General features: G+C 43.8%; 1 protein-coding gene across 1 annotated transcript in view; it reads left to right on the forward strand.

Moving 5' to 3' along the window:
- Window positions 1-23,761, forward strand: part of atrn (attractin) — a 382,044-nt gene that overhangs the window by 12,873 nt on the left and 345,410 nt on the right. Inside the window, exon 2 of the mRNA XM_038792945.1 lies at window positions 20,299-20,316. Within this exon, the coding sequence (XP_038648873.1) occupies window positions 20,299-20,316 (18 nt within the window). The remainder of the gene's footprint in view (window positions 1-20,298; window positions 20,317-23,761) is intronic.

Raw genomic sequence — 23,761 nt, forward strand, 5'->3', positions numbered from 1 at the left:
GTTTTGTTTGCAGCCACAGGAAAGCTTATCTATTTCCCCTTATAATTTAATTGTCTATAACAATTGCATTCGCACACTTTTTACTCCCCTGTCCAGCAGAGGCAAGCGCGGTGCAAAGAATTTGGCTGTTGCTGCTTTCCCCTGAGAGGCCATTGCCCTTCACAGTATTCAAAGTGGGTCTCTTTTTCAGAGGAATAGCTACGGGAGATTCCTGCACTACCTGCTGAGTCTTGCTCAGCTTGATGGTCACTTATTCCACTCCTTCCTGTGGAGCCTGTGGTGTGCCCACCTCTCTATGTGCTATCCACAATGCATTCTGCCTTGCAGAAGCTCCATAGGGGCTGGTTTAGCACAGGGCTAAATCGCATGTTTTGAAAGCAGACCAAGGCAGGCCAGCAGCACGGTTCAATTCCAGCCTCCCCCAACAGACGCCGAATGTGGCGACTGGGGGCTTTTCACAGTAACTTCATTTGAAGCCTACTTGCGGCAATAAGCGATTTTCATTTCATTTTCATTTTTCATTTTCAGTGTCCCCAGCATTTGCTCCAATTCCAAAACCCAGACTGCCAAGGGCTGCAGCTGGAGGCACTTCTTCCACACATAGTAACCCTAAATTAAACCTTTTGGAAGATACTTAATGTCAGAAATAATCAATTACTCTCTGGCCATTCTTCCCTGATCCTCATTATATAGAATATAGTCCTTGCAAGCGATGAACCACAAAATAAGACTGTAAAAACTGTAAGTAATAAAAGTAAGTAAATAGTTTCCTGACAGTACTCACCCAATCAGCTTCCACTTGCCCTACATCACTTTGGAATCCTGATGTTGCCTTAGGAGTTCCAAACCAGCTCTCCACTCTCAGACTCATGCTTAGTGATTACTCAATCCTTTGTTGTACTGAGCAACTGTGAACTATTCATGGCAATAAAGTTGAAACAAATCAAAGAAAATTTTAATTTGTTTGATTTTTCTTCAGTGATGGCAGCTTAAGTGTGTGATCTGTCTGAATCTATTTAACACTGACAACTGCAAGAGACTGAGAATATATTTAATTTTATTTTCTTCTACCCTGACATGAAATTTTAACTTGCTACACAGTTTTTTTTTATTGTCAAATTTTAACCGTTCAGAGCCTAACTTGAAATTTAATCAGCAGTTTCTTGCATGACTGTGAAGCACTGATTGTAAATTCAGACAGCACAGTTAGCCATTCGGCCTATCGAGCTTGTGCCACCTTTGAAGGAGCTATTCCTCAGTTGCATGTCCCTGCTTTTCCCCATAATTTTCTGTTTTCTCCCCCTCAAATATATACTTTTGCAAGGTTTTGCAAGTTAGGTGAATTGGACATTCTGAATTCTCTCTCCGTGTACCCGAAAGGCGCCTGAGTGTGGCGACTAGGGGATTTTCTTAGTAACTTCATTGCAGTGTTAATAATGACAATAATGAAGATTATTATTATTCCCATGTCGCCTTTAATAAGTTGTTTAAGCTGTGAATTAACGATTATTTGGGTACTCTTTCTAAAGCACAGGAAAAGTAGATGACTAAAAGCACTTGTCAAGTATTTCCCCTTGGATGTATCATTTTTAAATGTAATAACTGGTTTCTATGCTGATCCTAGATTGTGGTAGAACAGCAGTTGGGTATGGGTCCCCTGAACTAAGATGCGATCTTGGTAATATCCCAAATTTCTTTTTGCTGTAATTGAGTTTAAGCACGGTTCACTGCAAAAAGAAAATGCAATACTTCAGAATTGGTTTCACATTTCCATTTATTTTAAACCGTATCTGACTTTGAAAACTTAAAAAGTAAGTTGAAAAAGCCACTTCAATTCATTGAATCGTGAATGCTTGTAGCATGTGGGTTGTGGGGGTGAGACTCACGGAAACACAGGGAGAATGTGCAAACTCCACATGGACAGTAATCCGGGGCCAGTAACGAACCCGGGTCCTCAGCACAGCTCTCTGCAAGAGCCTATTCCACCTTTTCTGTACATTTGCCATTCTTTCTCATCAGATAGTTATCATAAATGTTGACTTATAAGTCAGCCTTTGAATCCTCAAAAATTCTTTCCAAAAATGGAGATTAATTCATATGCCAAATATAAAAGTAAACTATGAGCGGAGTTTGGATGGTCTAGAGTTGTTTTCCTTAGAAGAGGAGGCTGGGGGATGTCCTAATTGAGGTGCACAAATTATGAGGGGCTGAGACAGGGTAGCCAGGAAAGACTTGTTTTCCCTCACTGAGAGATCAGTTATCGAGAGGGAACATGAGATAAAACGTTTTCACCCAGAGGATGGTGGGGGAATTCAAGGCCTGAATTGATGGCTGAGGCAGAAATGCTTAACTCATTTAAACGATGCCTGCACCCACCTAAAGTGTTAAAACAAGCAAAGTGTTGGAAGATGGTACTAAAATGAGTGGCTAGGTTCTTTTTTTCCTCCTTTTCTAAAAATTTAGAGTGCTCAATTCTTTTTTTATTCCAATTCAGGGACAATTTAGCATGACCAATCCACCTAGCCTGCACATCTTATGGGTTGTGGGGGTGAGACCCACGGAAACACCGGGAGAACGTGCAAACTCCACATGGACAGTGATCCGGGGCCAGTAACGAACCCGGGTCCTCAGCACCGTGATTTTTTTTTTTCTCTTTCTTGCCTATGCAGACACAATGTGCGGAATTGCCTCTTTTTATGCTGTAACCTTTCTATGGTTTTAAACTGCCTGGGTGATCACCACATTGAAATGTCATCGGCATTCCACTCAGTGGGTGTGTCTTAAACCCCAGCATGTCTTCACAACACAGCCTGTAATGCCTGCTTGATCACTTCTACCCAGTAACTTCAACGTGCATTTGTGTGATAGAAAATTGGACTGGATTTGTTTATTGTCATGTGTACCGAGATGCAGTGAAAAGTATTGTTCTGCTTACGGTTCAGATTAAAACGGAGTGCTCATCTGTGTACAGCATGCCATGGCTGAAAAGAGTCTGTCAGCTTATATACCAAGTGGCTGCAAAATCATGATTTTTGGAGCTGGATGAAATGGGGTCAACTTATATGGCAGGTTAACTTGTATGTCCCGGTTTACAGTCTCCAATTTCCTTTGAAAATCACAATTGAATCTGCTTCTGCCATGCCCTCAGCAGTGTGTTCCAGATCTGTACCACTCGCGTAAAACCAAACCATGTTGCTCTGATTTTTGTGCCATTTCACCAAAGAGAGCAGGCTCTCCCATTATACTCTGTTCAGACCTGTCAAGATATTAAATAAGTTTGTTGAACAGCTACTTTGACGACCACTCAAAATTCTGTCTTTGCTTTCACCTTTTGTCAAGGGCCATCTAGGCATAAAGCAATTCCACACCTCATAATCTTTTTTGTCACAAGTAGGCTTACATTAACACTGCAATGAAGTTACTGTGAAAAGCCCCCAGCTGCCTCATTCCGGTCCCTGTTTGGGTACACGGAGAATTTAGAATGGCCAATCCAACGAACCTGCACATCTTTGGACTGTGGGAGAAAACCGGAGCACTCGGAGGAAACCCATGCAGAAACGGGGAGAACGCGCAGATTCTGCACAGACAGTGACCCAAACTGGGAATCGAACCTGGGACCCTGGCGCTGTGAAGCAACAGTGCAAAGAAAAGTCTCCTAACTGGATAGGCCAAAAACTGAGGCTCTTCGTTTTATAATATGTATTTAGTTAGAGGCTGCTGCTAATATTTGTTTCCTGCTTCTGAGGGCAGTCCATGAGTGCCTATGCAGTTCATGAAATGACGACTGCCTTTTGTGTGCTGGATATGAAGCACATTGTTTTCTTTGTGTTGAAAGCAAGATGTTGTGGTAGCTACTGTTCATGTGTGACCCTCAGTACTCATTTCACACCAGTCAGTCATTTGACTAAGGCTTTACAAGTTTGTTTGGATCTCCCTTCCTTTTGTCTAAATAAACTTTCCATCAGTCGAGAGGTGACTCGGCACCACCATCTCCAGGATGATTGGAGATGGGCAACAAAATGCTAGCCTAGCCAGTGACACCCACATCCCATTAAATAATTGAAACAATTGAACCACAGTTGGGAGGAGGATATTTGGGGCTATCTTCTTCCACCTGCTAAAGCGCTAAAAAGATAATTGCTGCTTTTCCTGACAGCTAATTAATTACATACCATTGCCCTGTCCCTGGGAACTGTTGGGGAAATCTAACATTGAATGTTAGATTTGTGGGCTGATCTTTGAGACTTTTTTCATCCCAAAATAAATAACCGCTGATTATTTATTAGCCCTTCATTGACCCAAGATAAAACATGTTTGAATTAGAGAATCATGAGCAATTTCTGTTTAGATAAAGGATTACTTTGTCTAGATCCAAGTCAATTGGCTATTGAAATCTGAAAGTGTGATAACTGGAACACCCCTTAAGTGGAGGTGAGAAGGACTACCTGACCTACCTTAATTTATTGATTTGGAAAGGTTCTGCTACCCTCTCAAGGAACAGGTGGGCCATTTACCCCTTGAACCTGTTCCATAATTCAATGAGATTAGCTCAGTTGGCTGGATAGCTGGTTAGTGATGCAGAATGAGGCCAGCAACGCTGGTTCAATTCCTGTACCGGCTGAGGTTATTCATGAAGGCCCCATCTTCTCAACCATGCCCCTCGCCTCAGGTATGGTGATGCTCGGGTTAAATCACCACCAGTCAGCTCTCCCCCTCAAAGGGGAAAGCAGCCTATGGTCACCTGGGACTATGGCGACCAGATGGCTATCGGCAAAGTAACTCTACCCACCGTTGCTCTGCATTTCTTAGATTTCTGTTCGTTAAATATATCATAATTGATCTAGCACCAGCTGTTGGCAGAATAGAGTTTGAAAATCCTGGAAATGTCTGTTCCCACTCGCCTTATACTCTGACTAGCAGAAATTGTTCTCCCAATGTTATGTATCTGTTAACCATAATATCTTGAAAATTTAATTAAATCATGGTCTGGTGTCATTCCAGTAATTTTCCCTCCAAGGCCAATATATTCTTCCTGAGGTATGATGTCCAGAACTGTACTGTACTCCAGATGTGGTTGAACCACCATAGGTATAGCTGAAGCATAATTTCTATCCCTCCCTTGATCCAGTATCTAGATATAAAAGCCAGCATTCCATTCACCATTGATTATTTTCTGTACCTGTTCCTGATTTATCTATCTGGATTCCCAAGTCTCTTTGGACCTCCAATGTTTCCAGCCTTTCCTCATTTAGAAAGTGCCCTTTGCTAGCCTTTTCTCAGTCCAAAGGTGATGACTAGACATTTGCCTACATTGAAATCCATTTGGCATAGTTTTGCCCAATCTGTTTTTGGAATTTCACACTTCCGTATGCACTGTTGACAATGCCCCCCCAATATTTATGTTGTTGGTAAATTTGGTTATGTGGCTTTCTACCCTATCTAAATGATTAATGAGTGAATAGTTGGGCAGAGTGACTCAGCCATCCTTGAGATTTCAGAAATATTTCCCTTTCAACTTCATGTCGAGTTTTTTTGGCCCTCACTGGACTTTCTAAATAGTCCTGTTTGTATCAGAAATTGGTAATTAGTGACTTTTGGATTGTGACATTCTGTACTAGTGCTGCACTGAATGTGTTCAGTCATGAATAGCAACCATTTGCCAACAAATACAAGAGAATTATTTCCTTAATTGCACCAATCTCCACCGTACCATACAATCTTCTGACACGTATTGTGCTGAGCACTGAACTCTTATCTGTGAACTGCTGCACATAGCTCTGTTCCTGTGCACCAATATAATGTTTGCATTATGTAGATTACTGCACTTCTGCCATCTACTGACTTCAGTTCGGTCTTTTGCAGATATTGTTTTTTTCCATGGTAAGTTTTCTGGAAGCTTATTACTCCAAGAAATGGCACTTCTAGTTTGTTTTGTTACCAATTTTAGAACAGACAGTGCAGAAGGAGGCCATTCGGCCCATCGAGTCTGCACCGACCCACTTAAGCTCTCGCTTCCACCCTATCCCCATAACCCAATAACCCTCCAAACCTTTTTTTTGGACACTAAGGGCAATTTAGCATGGTCAATCCACCTAACCTGCCCGTCTTTGGACTGTGGGAGGAAACCGGAGCACCCGGAGGAAACCCACGCAGACACTGGGAGAACATGCAGACTCCGCACAGACAGTGACCCAGCTGGGAATCGAACCTGGGGCTGTTCTGAATGAGTGGTAATTGTTTTGCATCTCATCACTAATCACTCATCACTAAGCCTATGTATACTATTAGTATCGCAGGTATATGCTATGAGGCAATGTTTCCTTCAGATGTCCTTAAATTATCACATTATTTACTTGGCATTATTTACTCTGTTGTGATGCATACATAGAAACGTAGAAAATAGAAGCGGAGAGGCCATTCAGCCCTTCGAGCCTGCTCCGTCATTCATTATGATCATGCTGACCCCAAGAGCTATATCTAATCCCTTCTTGCAATTATGCAAGGTTTTGGCCCCAACTACTTCCTGTGGTAGTGAATTCCACAGATTCATAACTCTCTGGATGAAAAAAGTTCTCCTCACCTCAGACCTAAAATGTTTACCCCTTATCCTCAAACTATGACCTCCTATTTCTGGATTCCCCCACTATCGGAAGCATTCTTTCTGAATCTACCCTTTCTAATCCTGTAAACCCAAGATCAGCCTGGTAAACCTTCGCTGCATTCCCTCCATAGCAAGAACATCCTTCCTCAGATAAGGACACCAAAACTGTACAAAATGCTCCAGATACACTTTTTTATGTGAGACTCTTGCATGGCTCAAAATCCTCTGGCAAATTTGGTGAAATGGATTCTAATTCTTCTGCTGGATATTTTCAGTATTAAAATTTCACTGCATTATTACACTAGATTGAAATCCTAGCAACAAGGCTGTATTGCGACCCTTCCTTGAAAGATCAATCGAAATGGAATTTACGAATGACAATGATTCACCCACTCCAGAGATTTCATCCATGTCTCCCTAAATTACTTTGTTTACCTGAGTCCATTTCCTGCAGTTTTTCTTTTATTTATTTGTGGAATGTGGGGGTTTCTGGTAAAACTGCCTGGTGGTGTAGGTAGATCCATTGTGCTGTTTGCAAAGGAGTTACCACATTTTGAGCCAACAACAGTAAAGGATAAACGATATAGTCCCAAATCAGGATGGTGTGTGGCTTGGAGGAGAACTTGCATGTGATGGTAATCCCATGCGTTTGCTGCCCTTGTCCTTCTACATCAGTGTTTTTCCCGGGAACCACTTAATCAACTGGCTGACCTTTGGGATCAACCGTTGCGAACCATACCACCCGACCTTCGCGGAACACCATTTTTGCTTACCTTTAATGCGACAGGTGAGCCTGCTTGGTCCTCACTAACTCACTTGCTTTGTCATTCAATATTGCATTTCTGCTAACTACTTCAGCTGATGATTTAAATTCTCACTGCATGCTTTGAAAAAAAGAGGTTTGTTCTCAAACTTGTCTTTCAATACCGTTGAAGTTTTGAGGGTTTAAAATTTTCATTTTCCAGTACTTCTGTGCATGTAACACACAAGGGCTTTGCATCCTGATTTGCATTGGTACTATTAGGAAAGCCATGTCTCAAGAAATATACTGCTATGTTCCTGATTTCAGCTTCTTAATGGTGTGTTCACCAGAGACCCCGGAGCTCTGCATACAACTCACACCAGCACTGATTTATCGTGCCGTGGACTCTCCTGGGAAAGCTCTCTCCAGCAGGTCTCTCCACTGAGATGCTGACCTGTTTGTGTCTCGGGCCCTCTATTCCTTATTACAAGATGATTCATCTTCAGTTCTTCACACAGTTCGGTTTCTTTGTTTGCAGATACAAAATGGAGGAATCTCTCCTCCGTGATTTTGTCCCCAAAGCATGGACCTTGTGACATTGGTGTATGTGCCGGGCCTGTGACCTGCTCTCTGTTTTTAAAAATAAATTTGATCCTGGGACGCCTTGCTGACGTCAGGAGGAGACTGTACTGGGACAGCGCACTGATGTCAGGAGGAGGCAGTCTGTCCCGCTAGGCACTGGGCCTGCACACTGCCAGATCTGCCGGAGGGAGAATGCAGGTGCGGGGTGGATGGCATTCTCAACCTTAAAGTCGATCCCAGCCGGCATTTTTAAAAGCTGTTTGTGGCCATTTGCCGCTTCTCCTGCAATCAGGAACGCTTCTTGAGTTAGGCTATAAGACCATAATATGTAGGAGCTGAAGTAGGCCACTCAATCCATTGAGTCTGCTCCACCATTCAATGAGATAAGGGTGGCACAGTGGTAGAAGTGTTGCTTCACAGTGGCAGGGTCCCAGGTAAGATTCCTTGTTTGGGTCACTGTCTGTACGGAATCTGCACGTTCTCACTGTTTCTGCCTGGGTTTCATCTGGGTTCTCCGATTTCCTACCACCTGACCCGAAAGACGTGCTGTTAGGTGAATTGGACATTCTGAATTCTCCCGCAGTGTACCCAAACAGGCGGCGGAATGTGGTGACAAGGGATTTTCGCTGTAACTTCATTACAGTGTTAACGCAAGTCTACTTGTGACAATAATAAAGATTATTATTATTAATGGCTGATCTGATGAAATCCTCAAGTCCCCTTTCCTGCCTTATCCCCATAACCCTTGATTCCCTTACTGTTTAAAAATCTGCCTATCTCAACTTGAACATAGTTAACGACTCAGCCTCCAAAGCTCTTTGCAGTAAAGAATTCCCACAGATTCACTACCCTCGGAAAGAAGAAAATTCCTCCTCATCTGTTTTAAATTGGCGACACCTTACTCTTTGATTATATCCTCTGGTCCTCGACTTCCCCCCCCCCCAAGAGAAATCATCCTCTTAGCATCTACCCTGTCATACTCCCAGAGACTCCTATATGTCTCAATAACGTAATCTCTCATTCTTCTAATTCTCAATAAGTACAGACCCAATATACTCACCATCTCATAAAATTCTTCCAAACCGGGTATCAACCCAGTGAACCTTCTCCGGACTGCCTCCGGTACCGGCCAGTTTATCTTCCCTTGGGTAAGGGGACCAAACTGGTTCACCGTATTACAGGTGTGGTCAAACTCTTGCCTTTTATAGTTGTAGCAGGACTCCCCAATTTTTATGCTCCATTCTCTTTGAAATAAAGGCCAACATTTCATTTGCCTTCTCCCTGCTGCAGCTGCATGCCAGCTTTTTGTGATTTATGCATGAGGACCATTTAAATAATGTTCAGCGTCTTTATCCTTACTAAAAAAAGTTCATAACATCACATTTTCCTGCACTATATTCCACCTGCCAGTTTTTACCCTCTCACCTAACCTGTCTATACTTCTCTGTAGACTCTGTGTTATCCTCAAACTTGCCTTTCCATCTATTTTTGTGTTATCGCAAACTTGCTAATGGTGCATTCACTTCCGTCACACAAGACATTAATCTATATATCATATTTGTGGCCCCAGTATAGATCCATGTTGCCATCCTGAAAATGCCCCTTTTGTTCCAACTCGCTATCTTCCATCAGTTAACCAATCCTCTATCCGTGCTCATATACTGCCCCCAACACCAAGGGTTCTTATCTTATTTAGCCTTTTGTGTCACACATTGTTTGGAAATTCAAGTATATTACATCTATCGGTTCCCCTTCATTTATCCTGCTCGTTACCATCTCAAAGAATTCTGCTAAATTTGTCATGCATGATTTCCCCTTCATGAAGCCATCCTGTCTCTTGATTATATTATACATTTCTAAATGCCCTGCTGTTGAATCCTTTATTATGGACTCTAACATGTTCCCAATCACAGTGGGTTAAGCTAGCTGGCCTATAGTTACTTTTTTTTTTGGTCTACTTTTTTTTGCATAAAACTGTTACATTGGCAGTTTTTCAATCCTTTGGGACTTTTCCAAAATTTAAGGATTCTTGGAAGATTACCATCAATGCATCCACTATCTCTATCTACTGCCTTTAATATCCTGGGATGCAACCCATCATGCCCAAAAGACTTATCAGCCTTTAGCCTGGGTGGCACGGTAGCACAGTGGGTAGCACTGTTGCTTCACAGCTCCAGGGTCCCAGGTTCAATTCCCGGCTTGGGTCACTGTCTGTGTGGTGTCTGCATGTTCTCCCTGTGTCTGCGTGGGTTTCCTCCGAGTGCTCCGGTTTCCTCCCACAAATCCCGAAAGACATGCCGTCAAGTAATTTGGACATCCTGAATTCTCCCTCTGTGTACCCAAACAGGCGCCAGAATATGGCGACGGGGCTTTTCACAGTAACTTCATTGCAGTGTTGATGTAAGCCTACTTGTGACAAAAAAAATTATTAGTTTCCCTAGTACTTTTTCCCTTGTGGTTGTTACTCCATGTCACTGCTTCCTATGGAATCTTTTACTCTGAAATTGTTTATTAAACCTGCCTCATTGCACGTTGCCAAATCCAAAATAGCCTGATCCCCGGTTGGATCCACAACATATTGTTCGAGGAAACTGTCCTGAGTACACAATGAATTCTGCCTCATGGTTACGTCTGCCAATTTGATTTTCCCAACCATTTAAAAAATAAATTTAGAGTACCCAATTATTATTTTTTCCCAATTAAGGGGCAATTTAGCGTGGCCAATCCACCCAACCTACACAACTTCAGGTTGTGGGGATGAAACCAACAGACACTGTGCAAGCTCCACATGGACAGTGACCCAGGGCCGGGATTCTAACCCGGGTCCTCGGCGCCGTAGACAGCGGTGCTAACCACTGTGCCACATGCCGCCATTGATTTTCCCAACCTACGTGAAGATTAAAATCACCCATGATTTCTCTTTGGCCCTACAGTGTGGATACTGTTTGGGGGGGGGTCTATAATCCCACCTGTGTCGATCTCTTTGTGTTATTTTCACCATACGGATTCTGCATCTTCTGATCCAAGATAATTTCTTGCCATTGTATTTATTCCATCTTGTGCTAACAAAACTACCACACCACCCTTTCCTTCCTGCCTGTCCCTGTGAAAAGTCACATACCTCTGAATGTTTAGATCTCCCTGTAACCACGCCTCTGTAATGGCTCTCGGATCATACTCGTGAGCCTCAATTTGTGCCGTGAACTCATTTATTTTGAGCTGAATGTTACGTGCATTTAAGTAAAGAACCATTTGTTTTGTCGTGTTACTTTTATTTCCTTTTTTGACCATATTTATTAGAACATAGAACAGTACAGCACAGAACAGGCCCTTCAGCCCTCGATGTTGTGCCGAGCAATGATCACCCTACTCAAACCCACGTATCCACCCTATAACCCGTAACCCAACAACCCCCCCCCCCCCATACCTTACTTTTTAGGACACTACGGGCAATTTAGCATGGCCAATCCACCTAACCCGCACATCTTTGGACTGTGGGAGGAAACCGGAGCACCCGGAGAAAACCCACGCACACACGGGGAGGACGTGCAGACTCCAGCCGGGAACCGAACCTGGGACCCTGGAGCTGTGAAGCATTTATGCTAACCACCATGCTACCGTGCTGCCCGTAAATTGTGTTTTTTTAATGTTTGTACAGTCTGTCCCTTCCTGACACCCTCTGGGTATCACTAACCAATTAGATGCCTAATAATGCTGTTGGAACTGTAATTATCAGGCAAGTGAATAACAGTATTCCATCACATTCCTGACTTGTGCCTTCTGTATTAGTGCTGTCAAAACGTTTTTTTCCCCCAGGACTCACTTTTACCGACTGTCAGTAGGGGCCTCACGGTAGCATGGTGGTTAGCATCAATGCTTCACAGCTCCAGGGTCCCAGGTTCGATTCCCGGCTGGGTCACTGACTGTGTGGAGTCTGCACGTCCTCCCCGTGTGTGCGTGGGTTTCCTCCGGGTGCTCCGGTTTCCTCCCACAGTCCAAAGATGTGCGGGTTAGGTAGATTGGCCATGCTAAATTGCCCGTAGTGTAAGGTTAATGGGGGGATTGTTGGGATACGGGTATACGGGTTACGTGGGTTTAAGTAGGGTGATCATTGCTCGGCACAACATCGAGGGCCGAAGGGCCTGTTCTGTGCTGTTATGTTCTATGTTCTATGTCATGACCCACACCGGCTGACTGTCGCAACCCACCATTAGTGCTTAACTTTAATGCGACAGGTGAGCCTGCTTGGTCCTCACGATCTCACACGCTTTGTCATTCAATGTTACATTTCTGCTAAGGACTCCTTCAGCTGACTATTTAAGTTCTCATAGGATCCTTTGAAAAAATCGAGAGGTTTGTCCTTGAACTCGCTATGCTCAGTTTTCAAATGCCTTTGAAGTTTTGAGGGTTTTAAACTTTCATTTGCCAGTACTTTCCTGCATATAATAGACATGGGCTTTGCATCCTGATTTGCATTGACAAAATTACCAATGCCACACCTCAAGAAATCATTTTTATACTGCTTGGTTCCCGATTTCACTTTCTTCTTAATTGTTTGTTCACCAGAGGCTCTGGATACAGTCCATACCAGCACTGCTTTGTCCTGCCGTGGACTCTGCTTAGAAGCTCTCTCAAGCAGGTTCAATTGTGAGATCCTGGCCTGTTTGTGCCTCTGGCTCTCTGTACCTTTATTACAAAATGATCAATCTTCAGTTCGTCAGACAGTCCTGTTGCTTGCTCGCTGGCAAAATGCGATTTTGCGTCCACAACACGTGACGTCAGTGTAGCAGGCATGTGCCGTCTCTGCTGCCCCTTCTGGCTGGAAGACAGCATAGGTTAAAAAATATATATGTTCCTGGGACAGCATCAAGAGGAAGTGCTCTGCCAGGCTGAGCTCTGGGCCTGTGCACTGCTATATCTGCCTGATGGGGCACGCATACCTGGGACGGCCGGAATTCTTGAAAGCCGGTCACGGCTGTTGAGAACTTCATCCTGACATCGGGATCACCACGATCAATTGCTCCACGATCCTCCCGACACCTGCCTGTGACTCACTCGCGGATCCCAGCCCTGAGTTTGAAATTACTCTTCTATATGATGGACAAAAGGCTGGTTTAGAAGAGTGGGCTAAAAAGCTGGCTTGTAATGCAGAACAAGGCCAGCAGCATGGGTTCAATTCTCGTACCGGCCTCCCTGAAAAGGCACGGGAATGTGGTGACTAGAGGATTTATGGGCAGCACGGTAGCATAGTGGTTAGCACAATTGTTTCGCAGCTCCAGGGTCCCAGGTTCCATTCCCTGTCTGGGTCACTGTCTGTGCGGAGTCTGCACGTTCTCCCCGTGTGTGCATGGGTTTCCTCCCACAGTCCAAAGATGTGCAGGTTAGGTGGATCGGCCATGCTAAATTGCCCTTGGTGTCTGAAATTGCCCTTAGTGTTGGGTGGGGTTACTGGGTTATGGGTATAGGGTGGGGGTGTGGACTTGGGTAGGGTGCTCTTTCCAAGAGCCAGTGCAGACCCGATGGGCCGAATGGCCTCCTGCACTGTAAATTCTATGATTCTATGACTTTGGGAGTCAGGAGGTGAGTTACTCACCTGTGTGGCTCATCTGGTCACACTCCTGCCTTTTGAGATGGAGGGCTCAGGTTCAAGTCCCACCCGAATACCTGTTGGCCATAGAAGGACCATTGATGCAGGTCAAATGCAGTTGATTAATCAACCTGCAAAATCCTGACGGGGGATGGTGGTGTAGTTGTATTGTCGCTGGACTAGTAATCTAGATGTCCAGGCTAATGTGCTGGACACATGGGTTCAGATCCCACCATGGCAGCTTGTGCAAATTTAAATTCAATGAATTAATAATTCAGGAATTGTTTAAAAGCTCATCTCAGTAATTGTAACCATGAAACTATTGTTGTAAAAATTCAGCGGTTTCATCCTGTAGACGGAGGCCAGCAATGGTGATGTTATTGAACGTCAAGGACGGATCGTTGGGTTCTTGGCGCTTAATGTGACACGTGCAACTTTTCTGCCCATGCCTGATTGTTGCCAAGGTCTTGCTACACACAGGCACAAGGACCTCCAACATCTGAGAAATTGCAAATGGCACTGAAAACTGTGAACGTCCTTGCTTCTGACCTTATGCCGGAAGGAAGGCCATGGGTAAAACAGCTGAAGATAGTTGAGACTAGGACATTAAATACTTAATAGGTAATAATAACCTTTATTGCCACAAGTAGGCTTACATTAACATTGCAATGAAGTTACTGTGAAAAGCCCCTAGTCGCCATATTCCGACGCCTGTTCGGGTGCACAGGGAGAATTCAGAATGTCCAAATTAGCTTTCAGGACTTGAGAGGAAACCGGAGCACCCAGAGGAAACCCGCGCAGACACGGGGAGACCGTGCTGAACCTTGGTGAAAGGGACGTCACGTTTAAAATGCTAAGATATTTCAGAAATCCCTTTGCATTTGCTTCTGAATGTAACAGCTTAAATTTTGAAATGCTTTGGTCTTGGTTACATGCTTCTGAATCGCAGGGTGCTGGAATATTTCTCTTACTCTTAGAATGCTTCATCTAATAAAATAAAATAGCCAAGATTACTGGCAGCCTGAATTCAAAATAACTGAATTGGCACACGTACTGTTTTATATCAAGACAGCAATAAATCAATGATGCAATAAAATGGGTTTCAGTAACTTCATAACATTAATTACCACTTTGTTATAAACAACGGTGAAAGGCCCAAGGTCCATACTAGAAGCTACCAGAAACTGGAGAGATAAAAGGAAACGAGGTAAGTTGTGAATTAATCATTACGTCTTGTCATTCTATCCAAACCATTATTGCTAAGCTCCGATTTAACTTCCCAAATCCTAAAAAGGTGAAAATCTAAGGGCTTTAAAAGGTTCTGTAGTTTTGAGGTCCTGAAAATTAATGAGTTAATGTTGGAAATTGTGATCCGCCTTGGTTGTAATGATGGGTATTTCATTCATAAGAACCTGAAGCAACACTTTTGCATAAAAGAAAGAAGAACGTAGTTCAGAAAAGTAAGAAGTCTTACAACACCAGGTTGAAGTCCAACATGGTGGTTTCAAACACTAGCTTTCGGAGCACTGCTCCTTCCTCACCTGAGGAAGGAGCAGTGCTCCGAAAGCTAGTGTTTGAAACAAACATGTTGGACTTTAACCTGGTGTTGTAAGACTTCTTACTGTGCTCACCCCAGTCCAATGCCGGCATCTCCACATCGTAGTTCAGAATTGCACACGGCTGCATAAGGTAACGGTCAGGAAAATTGTAATGGATATAAGTGGGCAATGCTCTTCTGGAGGGGAGGTTAATTGAGTCTCCACCTGATAATGTAGTTTTGTTGTCCTTCGCCTGGGAGTTGCAGTAGTTTCTTGATAGGCCTTCCCAGAGATGGAATCAACATTTGAATCATGGAAGGATTTGGATCAGTTAGTGGGACTTTGGCCTCTGAATTCAAAGGTTCTTTGTTCAGGAGTAACTATGGAATTGCAGATGCAATTTAAGCTTGTGCCCTTGTACAAGGGGTGCAGGACTGTTGATGGTGATGCCTCAATTAAAACTAAGATTCCATTCATCAGCTTTGATCAAGAACTGATGGCACCATTTGAAGGAAATCAGCATGTTTATCTGGTATCATGGCCAAGCTTCACCGTTGGTGGTATCTTTACTGACGCCACCACCAAATATTAACCCAGTGGGTGGGAGAGAGGTAGTCAATGCGATGAGGGAGGCTCTCCGATGGGTTCAGAGGACCCAGAACCAGCCCATGCAATGAAAGTTGGCAGCTTGACGTAGACCCCACCCCTGCCATCAGTTTAATTCTGGTGGAATAAGGCCTGTAACTGGCTGTAGGTGGGCTGCTGGGCACCACCTTCTCTGCTGGTAAAATTGAGTTCCTTCACTGTCACTGGGGCAACATCCTGGAACTGCCTAACAGCGCAGTGTGTGCGCTGATACCTCAAGGACTGCAGCGGTTCAAGAATGCAACTCACCACCAACTTCTGAAGGGCCACTACGGTGGGCAATAAATGCTGGCCTAACCAGTGACACCCACATCCCGTAAAAGAATTAGAAATTGAGCTAATTTTCCTGGCGCAGTGAATGACCTTAAATGATATTGGATTAAGGTGCTCAATATGAGCTGCTCTTGATTATTGCCCTCTGCTGGAAAATATCTCTCAATTGTTACAGTGCAGAAGGAGGCCATTTGGCCCATTGTGTTTGTGCTGGCTCTTCAAATTACCATTTCACTTTGTATCATTCTCCCGCTTTCTCCCTATAACCCTGAACAATTTTCCTTTTTGAAAAATCCTCTGATTTATTTTTGAAAGTCTCATTGAACCTGCCTCCTCTACATGCTCAGGCGGTGCATTCCAGACCCTAACCACTTGCTGTGTGAAAAGGTTTTTTCTCTGATTGCTTTTGTTTCCTTTGCCAGTTACTTCAATTCTATGCCCTCTCCTCAGTTTGTTCAAGAGTGAGAACGGTTTTCCCCTGAGTACTCTGTCCAAGACCCCTCATGATTTTGAATACCTATATTAAATCACCCAATCTTCTCTTCTCCGAGGAGAACAGTTCCAACTTCTCAAGTCTGTCTTCAAAGTTGTAGTTCCTCAAACCTGAAACCATTCTTGTTAGCATGCTATGTACTCTCTCCAATACATTTGCAACCTTCCTATAGTGCGGCACCCAGAACTGGATGCAGTACTCCAACTGAGGTCTCGTGTCTTATATACAAGTAAGTGGATATTGAAGGATTGATTGAACTTGGTGGGGATGTTGAAAGACAAAGGGACTTCAGTTTTGCAGTGCAAATAGAGACAATGAGCTATGTTCTGGTGACAATTACGAAGACATGGTAGCAAGGAGATAAGGTCTGGCAATTCAATATCCAAGGGTTCTCAGTATTTTGGAAGGAGAGACAGAAAGGAAAAGAAGTTGGTGTAGCTTCTAGTAAAGTAGTGCTCGTGAGAAGTAGTGCAGCCTCATGGTGCCGAGGACCCGGGTTCTATCCCAGCCCTGGGTCACTGTCCGTGTGGAGTGTGCACATTCATCCCGTGTCTGTGTGGGTCTTACCCCCACACCTCAAGATGTGCAGGCTAGGTGGAATGACCATGCTAAATTGCCTGTTAATTGGGAAAAAAATAATGAAAAAAAAAATATGCTCAGGCAGGAAGAGAGTAGTGTGCAAGCTCAGCACTGTGAAGCATATGGTTAGGACAGGTACCAAGACCCAAGTGGGCTTGGGGTGTACAGTTTTTGTATACTATCAGGACGATAGCTGAGTCCAGGCCAGGCGTCAATTGATATGCCACTCGATGCTCTAATTGGGAAAATATAAGTCAAATATTCTGAAGACTTTCTTCTTTCAAATGTATCGTGATTCAGAAAAGACTTCTGGATGGATTGTGGAAGTTGTGCGATTTGTATTTTGCGACCAAGTTAAGATGGAGTTGGAACGATATAATTTTATTAACAGATTGACCAACTGAGAAATCAGATCATCTTTCTGAGCTTGTGATCTTTTAAAAACTACATTTTTTTTTCTTAAACAGTTTGAAAAATAGCAGCATTGTTGAATACTGAAAGGCAGTGTGGTTCAGTGTTCCTGGATTTTTAATCAAATTGAGTGCTATGGGCTTACGCCAGTGAGCGACTGAGTGCGTCACTAGAACAAAGAATCCTCAGGGAACATTACTTCAAACGGGGCTATAATACCCCCTGGTTAGACTTTCTTCTGAATTATGTTTTTATATCAAAGATTTAGCCACTCCGATGTGATATAAAGCAAACCAAGTTGAACCAAAAAGACATTGATTAACAACTGCAGGGCTAAGATAAATCAGTTTGATGCAATTTCTTTTCATCTGCTTGACTTTGGGAAATTGGCTGAAATTCTCTTTTGTGCTGTTAGGAGTTGCGCTAAAGGACAGTTTTCCTATAATTATACTCACTTAAATTAAATAATAAAAACACTAGGCCAATATTTTAAATTGCTCTTCAGGATGTATCTTTCATGGAAATAGGCACTTGGCAAAGCATGATGGATATTTAACCTTATTTCAGTCAAGGGTTCTGAATGAAATAGTCAGAAGGCCATACAATGTAACAAGCGTACAGCTGCACATTGTTTTGCTGACAACATGATTTTATGTTGCATGGCAAGGAACCCAAGGTTTTGTTACTAAAACGTAACTCCGGCTGCTTGTTTTTCTCTCTAATCTAAAGAAATGCTTTTTGTCCCAGATATTGTTTACCATATCATAAATATCTGATTTTACCTCTGTAACACAGGGCATTTGGAATGACTGCAGTCTCTCCAGCCCTCCACAAACTTTGTGTTTAATTATAAGACCTTTGGCGAAAACGCAAAGTGCTGACTTATAATTTCCTCAACGGGCCTCACGGTAGCATGGTGGTTAGCATCAATGCTTCACAGCTCCAGGGTCCCAGGTTCGCTTCCCGGCTGGGTCACTGTCTGTGTGGAGTCTGCACGTCCTCCCTGTGTGTGCATGGGTTTCCTCCGGGTGCTCCGGTTTCCTCCCACAGTCCAAAGATGTGCGGGTTAGGTGGATTGGCCATGCTAAATTGCCCGTAGTGTAAGGTTAATGGGGGGATTGTTGGGTTACGGGTATACGGGTTACGTGGGTTTAAGTAGGGTGATCATTGCTCGGCACAACATCGAGGGCCGAAGGGCCTGTTCTGTGCTGCACTGTTCTATATCTATAACTTCATACATCCCTATCTCCTTGTATTGTGGTCATGTAGATATCAAGGCCAACATTGCGATTGTTTTTGAGATACTTTCTGTACCTCTACATGACAATTCAATGATCGATGTGCATGGATTCCAAAATCATTTTGGATATCCACTTTCTAACTTCTCACCGTTTAGGAAATACACTGATTTAAAAACTAAAGTGGTCACCTTGCCATTGCCCATATTGAAATCCATTGGAGGAGCCCTGGCCGTTTCATTTAATCTGTTAATATCTTTGTGATTTGATGCATCCTTCTACACAGCTTACAATGTTGCCTATTTTTGCGTCATCGGTGAATTTGGATCTATGACTTGGATCTATGGCTTGGAGGTGATTGTTTTCCCATGCATCTGCTGCCCTTGTCTTTTTAGGTGGCACAGATTGTAGATTTGAGAGGCGCTGCCAAATAAACCTTGGGGACTTACTGCTGTGCAACCTGTAGATAATAGAAACTGCAGGTGGTGTGGTGGAGGGAGAAGATATGTAAGCTGGTGGTCAGGGTTGGCAGTTAGGCAGAAGGAAAGAGGTGAGTTTCCCATCACACCTGTGACATGTACTTTGTAGGTGGTGGAGAGATTTTTAATCGGGAGGTGAGGCATTTACCACAGCACTCAGCACCTGATCTATTCTTGTCATCTCGACTGTTCCGATTAAGCTTCTGGTTTCCAAAAAAAGTAAATACCAAACGCAATGCTTGGGATTGGAGAAAATTTGCAATTGAAACTAAGTTCAGAGGAATGAACTGCCCAGTACTTTGCTTTGTTTTGCACAAAAGAGATTAATTTATTTTCAATAAATGTGTCAGAACTTTATTCCATGCACGAACACGAGGAAAAGGTAGATTGACAGATGAACGTTGTACCTTCAATTTGATTTTAATTTTACCCGTGGTTTGTCCATTCTAATTGAATTTATTGTTTTAGATAAATTTAAATTTCCTTGTATTCTTTACTTCTGTGGAGTTTTATTAATTACTTCCAAAATTCGACATGCATGGAAATGTGCAATTTGTTGGCTCCACACAGTAGAATTTGGGGGCAAATAATGGAGTGAATCCGGGCTTTGTCTTGCCCCACTTTAGTATTTCCTTCTCATTTGTCTTCCCTGTAGCCACGTGGAAGGTGTTTGTCTGCATACTAGGTCAGACGGAAAGCTCTGCAATCTATCCAGCATGAAAACAAAGACAAAAATACAGCATTACGTGATCAGAGAACTTTTCTAGCTGATGGTGTCAAGCTAGTCGGCGAAATGTAAACCTGGCTTCAAAGACTCACCGTCTGTTTTGTGCTTGAAACCTATTCTTTATTACACAAAGCATCAAGAACGCTGTGGGACATCTCCATCCTCAATCACACTAAACAACACTCCGTTGGAAGTGGTTAATAAATTCTGCATCCTTCACCCTTGGATCAATGATGAATGACAGTCTCTCTCCTGATGCAGAACTGGACTAAACCCACATCTAGACGCACAAAGGCAGCAGTAGGCACATGGGATCACCACCACCTGGATGTGTCCCTCCAACCATCATGACTTGGATCGATATTGCCCTTCCTTCACTTGTCATCGGGTGAATATCCTGGAGCTCCTCCCCAACAGCAATGTGTGTATAACTAGACTTCAGTGGTTCAAGAAGGCAGCTAGCTCTCCGCCATCTTCTCGAGGACAGTTGGGGATTGGTAATAAATTCTGGTCTAGTCAGCAATGCTCACGCCCATGAATCAGTTTTTAAAAAAAAAAAGCAACCACTATCTTTCATGCAATGCGAGTTGAAAAACGGCAGGGCTGACCCTTGGGACCAAAATGAAAGACTTGGAGCTGCCCTTGGGAGTTCAGGGATGCGGCCGATGCCCCTGACTCCTCCATGTGCGGGAAGTGTGTCCAGCTGCAGCTCCTGTTAGACCACATGATGGCTCTGGAGCTGCAGATGGACTCACTTTGGAGCGTCCGCTATGCTGAGGAGGTTGTGGATAGCACGTTTAGTGAGTTGGTCACACCGCAGATTAGAATTGGTGATGGAGACAGGGAATGGGTGACCAAAAGGCAGAGAAAGAGAAGGAAGTCAGTGCAGGTGTCCCCTGCGGTCATCTCCCCCAAAACAGGTATACCGTTTTGGATACTGTTGGGGGAGATGACTCACCAGGGGAAGGCAGTAGTAGCCAGGCTCATGGCACCGTGGCTGGCTCTGCTGCACAGAAGGGCGGGAAAAAGACTGGCAGGGCTATAGTCATAGGGGATTCAATTGTAAGGGGAGTAGACAGGCATTTGTGGTTGAAAACGAGACTCCCGAATGGTATGTTGCCTACTGGGTACTCGGGTCAGGGATGTCTCCGATCGGCTGCAGGACATACTAAAGGGGAAGGATGAAAAGCCAGTTGTCGTGGTACATATAGGCACCAACGATAGAGGTAGAAAAAGAGATGAGGTCCTACAATCAGAATTTAGGGAGTTAGGAGATAAGTTTAAAAAGTAGGACCTCCCAGGTAGTAATCTCAGGATTGCTACCAGTGCCACGGGACAGTCAGTAGAAATTCAAGAATAGTCAGAATAAATACGTGGCTTGAGAGATGGTGCAGGAGGGGGTTCAGATTTGTGGGACATTGGAACCGGTTCTGGGGGCAGTGGGACCATTACAAACCGGATGGTCAACACCTGGGCAGGACTGGAACCAATGTCCTAGGGGATGCTTTTGCTAACACTGTTGGGGAGGTTTTAAACTAATGTGGCAGGGGGATGGGAACCAGATTAGGAAGTTAGAGGTCAGTAAAGAAGCAGCAACTAAAGCCAGTAAGGTACGAGACAATAAACTCAATGTGACTAAGGGGAAGAGTAGACAGGGAAGAGATGATGAACGCAAAGGGACAGGTGGTCTGAGGTGCATTTGTTTTGATGCGAGAAGTGTAGCAGGTAAGGCAGATGGACTTAGGCCTTGGATCAGTACCTGGGAATATGATGCTATTGGTATTACTGAGACTTGGTTGAGGGAAGGGCAGGACTGGCAACTGAATATCCCAGGGTATAGATGCTTCAGGAGGGATAGAGAGGGAGGTAGAAGGGGTGGAGGAGTTGCATTACTCGTCAGAGATGATATCACAGCTGTGATTAAGGAGGGCACGATGGAGGATTCGAGCACTGAGGCAATATGGGTGGAGCTGAGAAATAGGAAGGGTGCAGTAACATTGTTGGGACTTTACTACAGACCTCCCAAATGCGAGCATGAAGTAGAGGTACAAATATGCAGACAAATTATAGAAAAATGTAGGAGCAATAGGGTGGTTGTGATGGGAGATTTTAACTTCCCCAACATTGAATGGGATTCGTGTAGTGTTGGAGGCGTAGATGGAGCAGAGCTTGTAAGGAGCATCCAGGAGAGTTTTTTAGAGCAGTATGTAAATAGTCCAACTCTGGGAGGGGCCATACTGGACCTGGTATTGGGGAAAGATCCCAGCCAGGTGGTTGATGTTTCAGTCGGTGATTTCTTTGGGAATAGCGATCACAATTCCGTAAGTTTTAGAATACTCACGGACAAGGACAAGAGTGGTCCGAAAGGAAGAGTGCTAAATTGGTGAAAGGCCGAGTATAACAAAATTCGGCAGGAGCGAGGGAATCTGGATTGGGAGCAGCTGTTTAAGGGTAAATCCACATTTAAAATGTGGGAGTCTTTTAAGGAAAGGTTGATTAGAGTGCAGGACAGACATGTCCCTGTGAAAATCAGAGATAGAAATGGCAAGATTAGGGAACCATGGATGACGGGTGAAATTGTGAGACTAGCTAAGATGAAAAAGGAAGTATATATAGGATCGAGGCAACTCAAAACTGATGAAGCTTTGGAGGAATATCGGGAAAGTAGGACGAACCTCAAACGCGCAATAAAGAGGGCTAAAAGGGGTCATGAAATATCTTTGGCTAACAGGGTTAAGGAAAATCCCAAAGCCTTTTATTTGTATGTAAGGAGCAAGAGGGTAACTAGAGAAAGGATTGGCCCACTCGAAGACAAAAGAGGGAATTTATGCATGGACTCAGAGGAAATGGGTGAGATTCTTAATGAGTACTTTGCATCGGTATTGACAAAGGAGAGGGACATGACGGATGTTGAGGCTAGGGATGGATGTTTAAATACTCTAGGTCAAGTTGTCATACGGAAGGGGGGCGTTTTGGGTATTCTAAAAGACATTAAGGTGGACAAGTCCCCAGGATGGGATCTATCCCAGGTTACTGAGGGAAGCGAGGGTTGAAATAGCTGGGGCCTTAACAGACATCTTTGCAGCATCCTTGAGCACGGGTGATGTCCCGGAGGACTGGAGAATTGCTAATGTTGTCCCTTTGTTTAAGAAGGGTAGCAGGGATAATCCAGGGAATTATAGACCTGTGAGCTTGACGTCAGTGGTAGGAAAACTGTTGGAGAAGATACTGAGGGATAGGATCTATTCACATCTGGAAGAAAATAGACTTATCAGTGATAGGCAGCATGGTTTTGTGCAGGGAAGGTCATGTCTTACAAACTTAATAGAATTCTTTGAGGAAGTGACAAAGTTAATTGATGAGGGAAGGGCTGTAGATGTCATATACATGGACTTTAGTAAGGCGTTTGATAAGGTATCCCATGGCAGGTTGATGGAAAAAAATGAAATCGCATGGGGTTCAGGGTGTACTAGCAAGGTGGATAAAGAACTGGCTGGGCAACAGGAGACAGAGTAGTGGTGGAAGGGAGTGTCTCAAAATAGAGCAGGGTGACTAGTGGTGTTCCACAGGGATCCGTGCTCGGACCACTGCTGTTTGTGATCTACATAAATTACCTGGAGGAAGGTATAGGTGGTCTGATTAGCAAGTTTGCAGATGATACTAAGATTGGTAGAGTTGCAGATAGCGAGGAGGACTGTCAGAGAATACAACTAAATATAGATAGATTGGGGAGCTGGGCAGAGAAATGGCAGATGGAGTTCAATCCAGGCAAATGCGAGGTGATGCATTTTGGAAGATCAAATTCAAGAGCGGACTATATGTTCAATGGAAGGGTCCTGGGGAAAATTGATGTACAGAGAGATCTG

This window comes from Scyliorhinus canicula, chromosome 3 (genome assembly GCF_902713615.1).
Source record: "Scyliorhinus canicula chromosome 3, sScyCan1.1, whole genome shotgun sequence".
NCBI classification, from domain to species: Eukaryota; Metazoa; Chordata; class Chondrichthyes; order Carcharhiniformes; family Scyliorhinidae; genus Scyliorhinus; species Scyliorhinus canicula.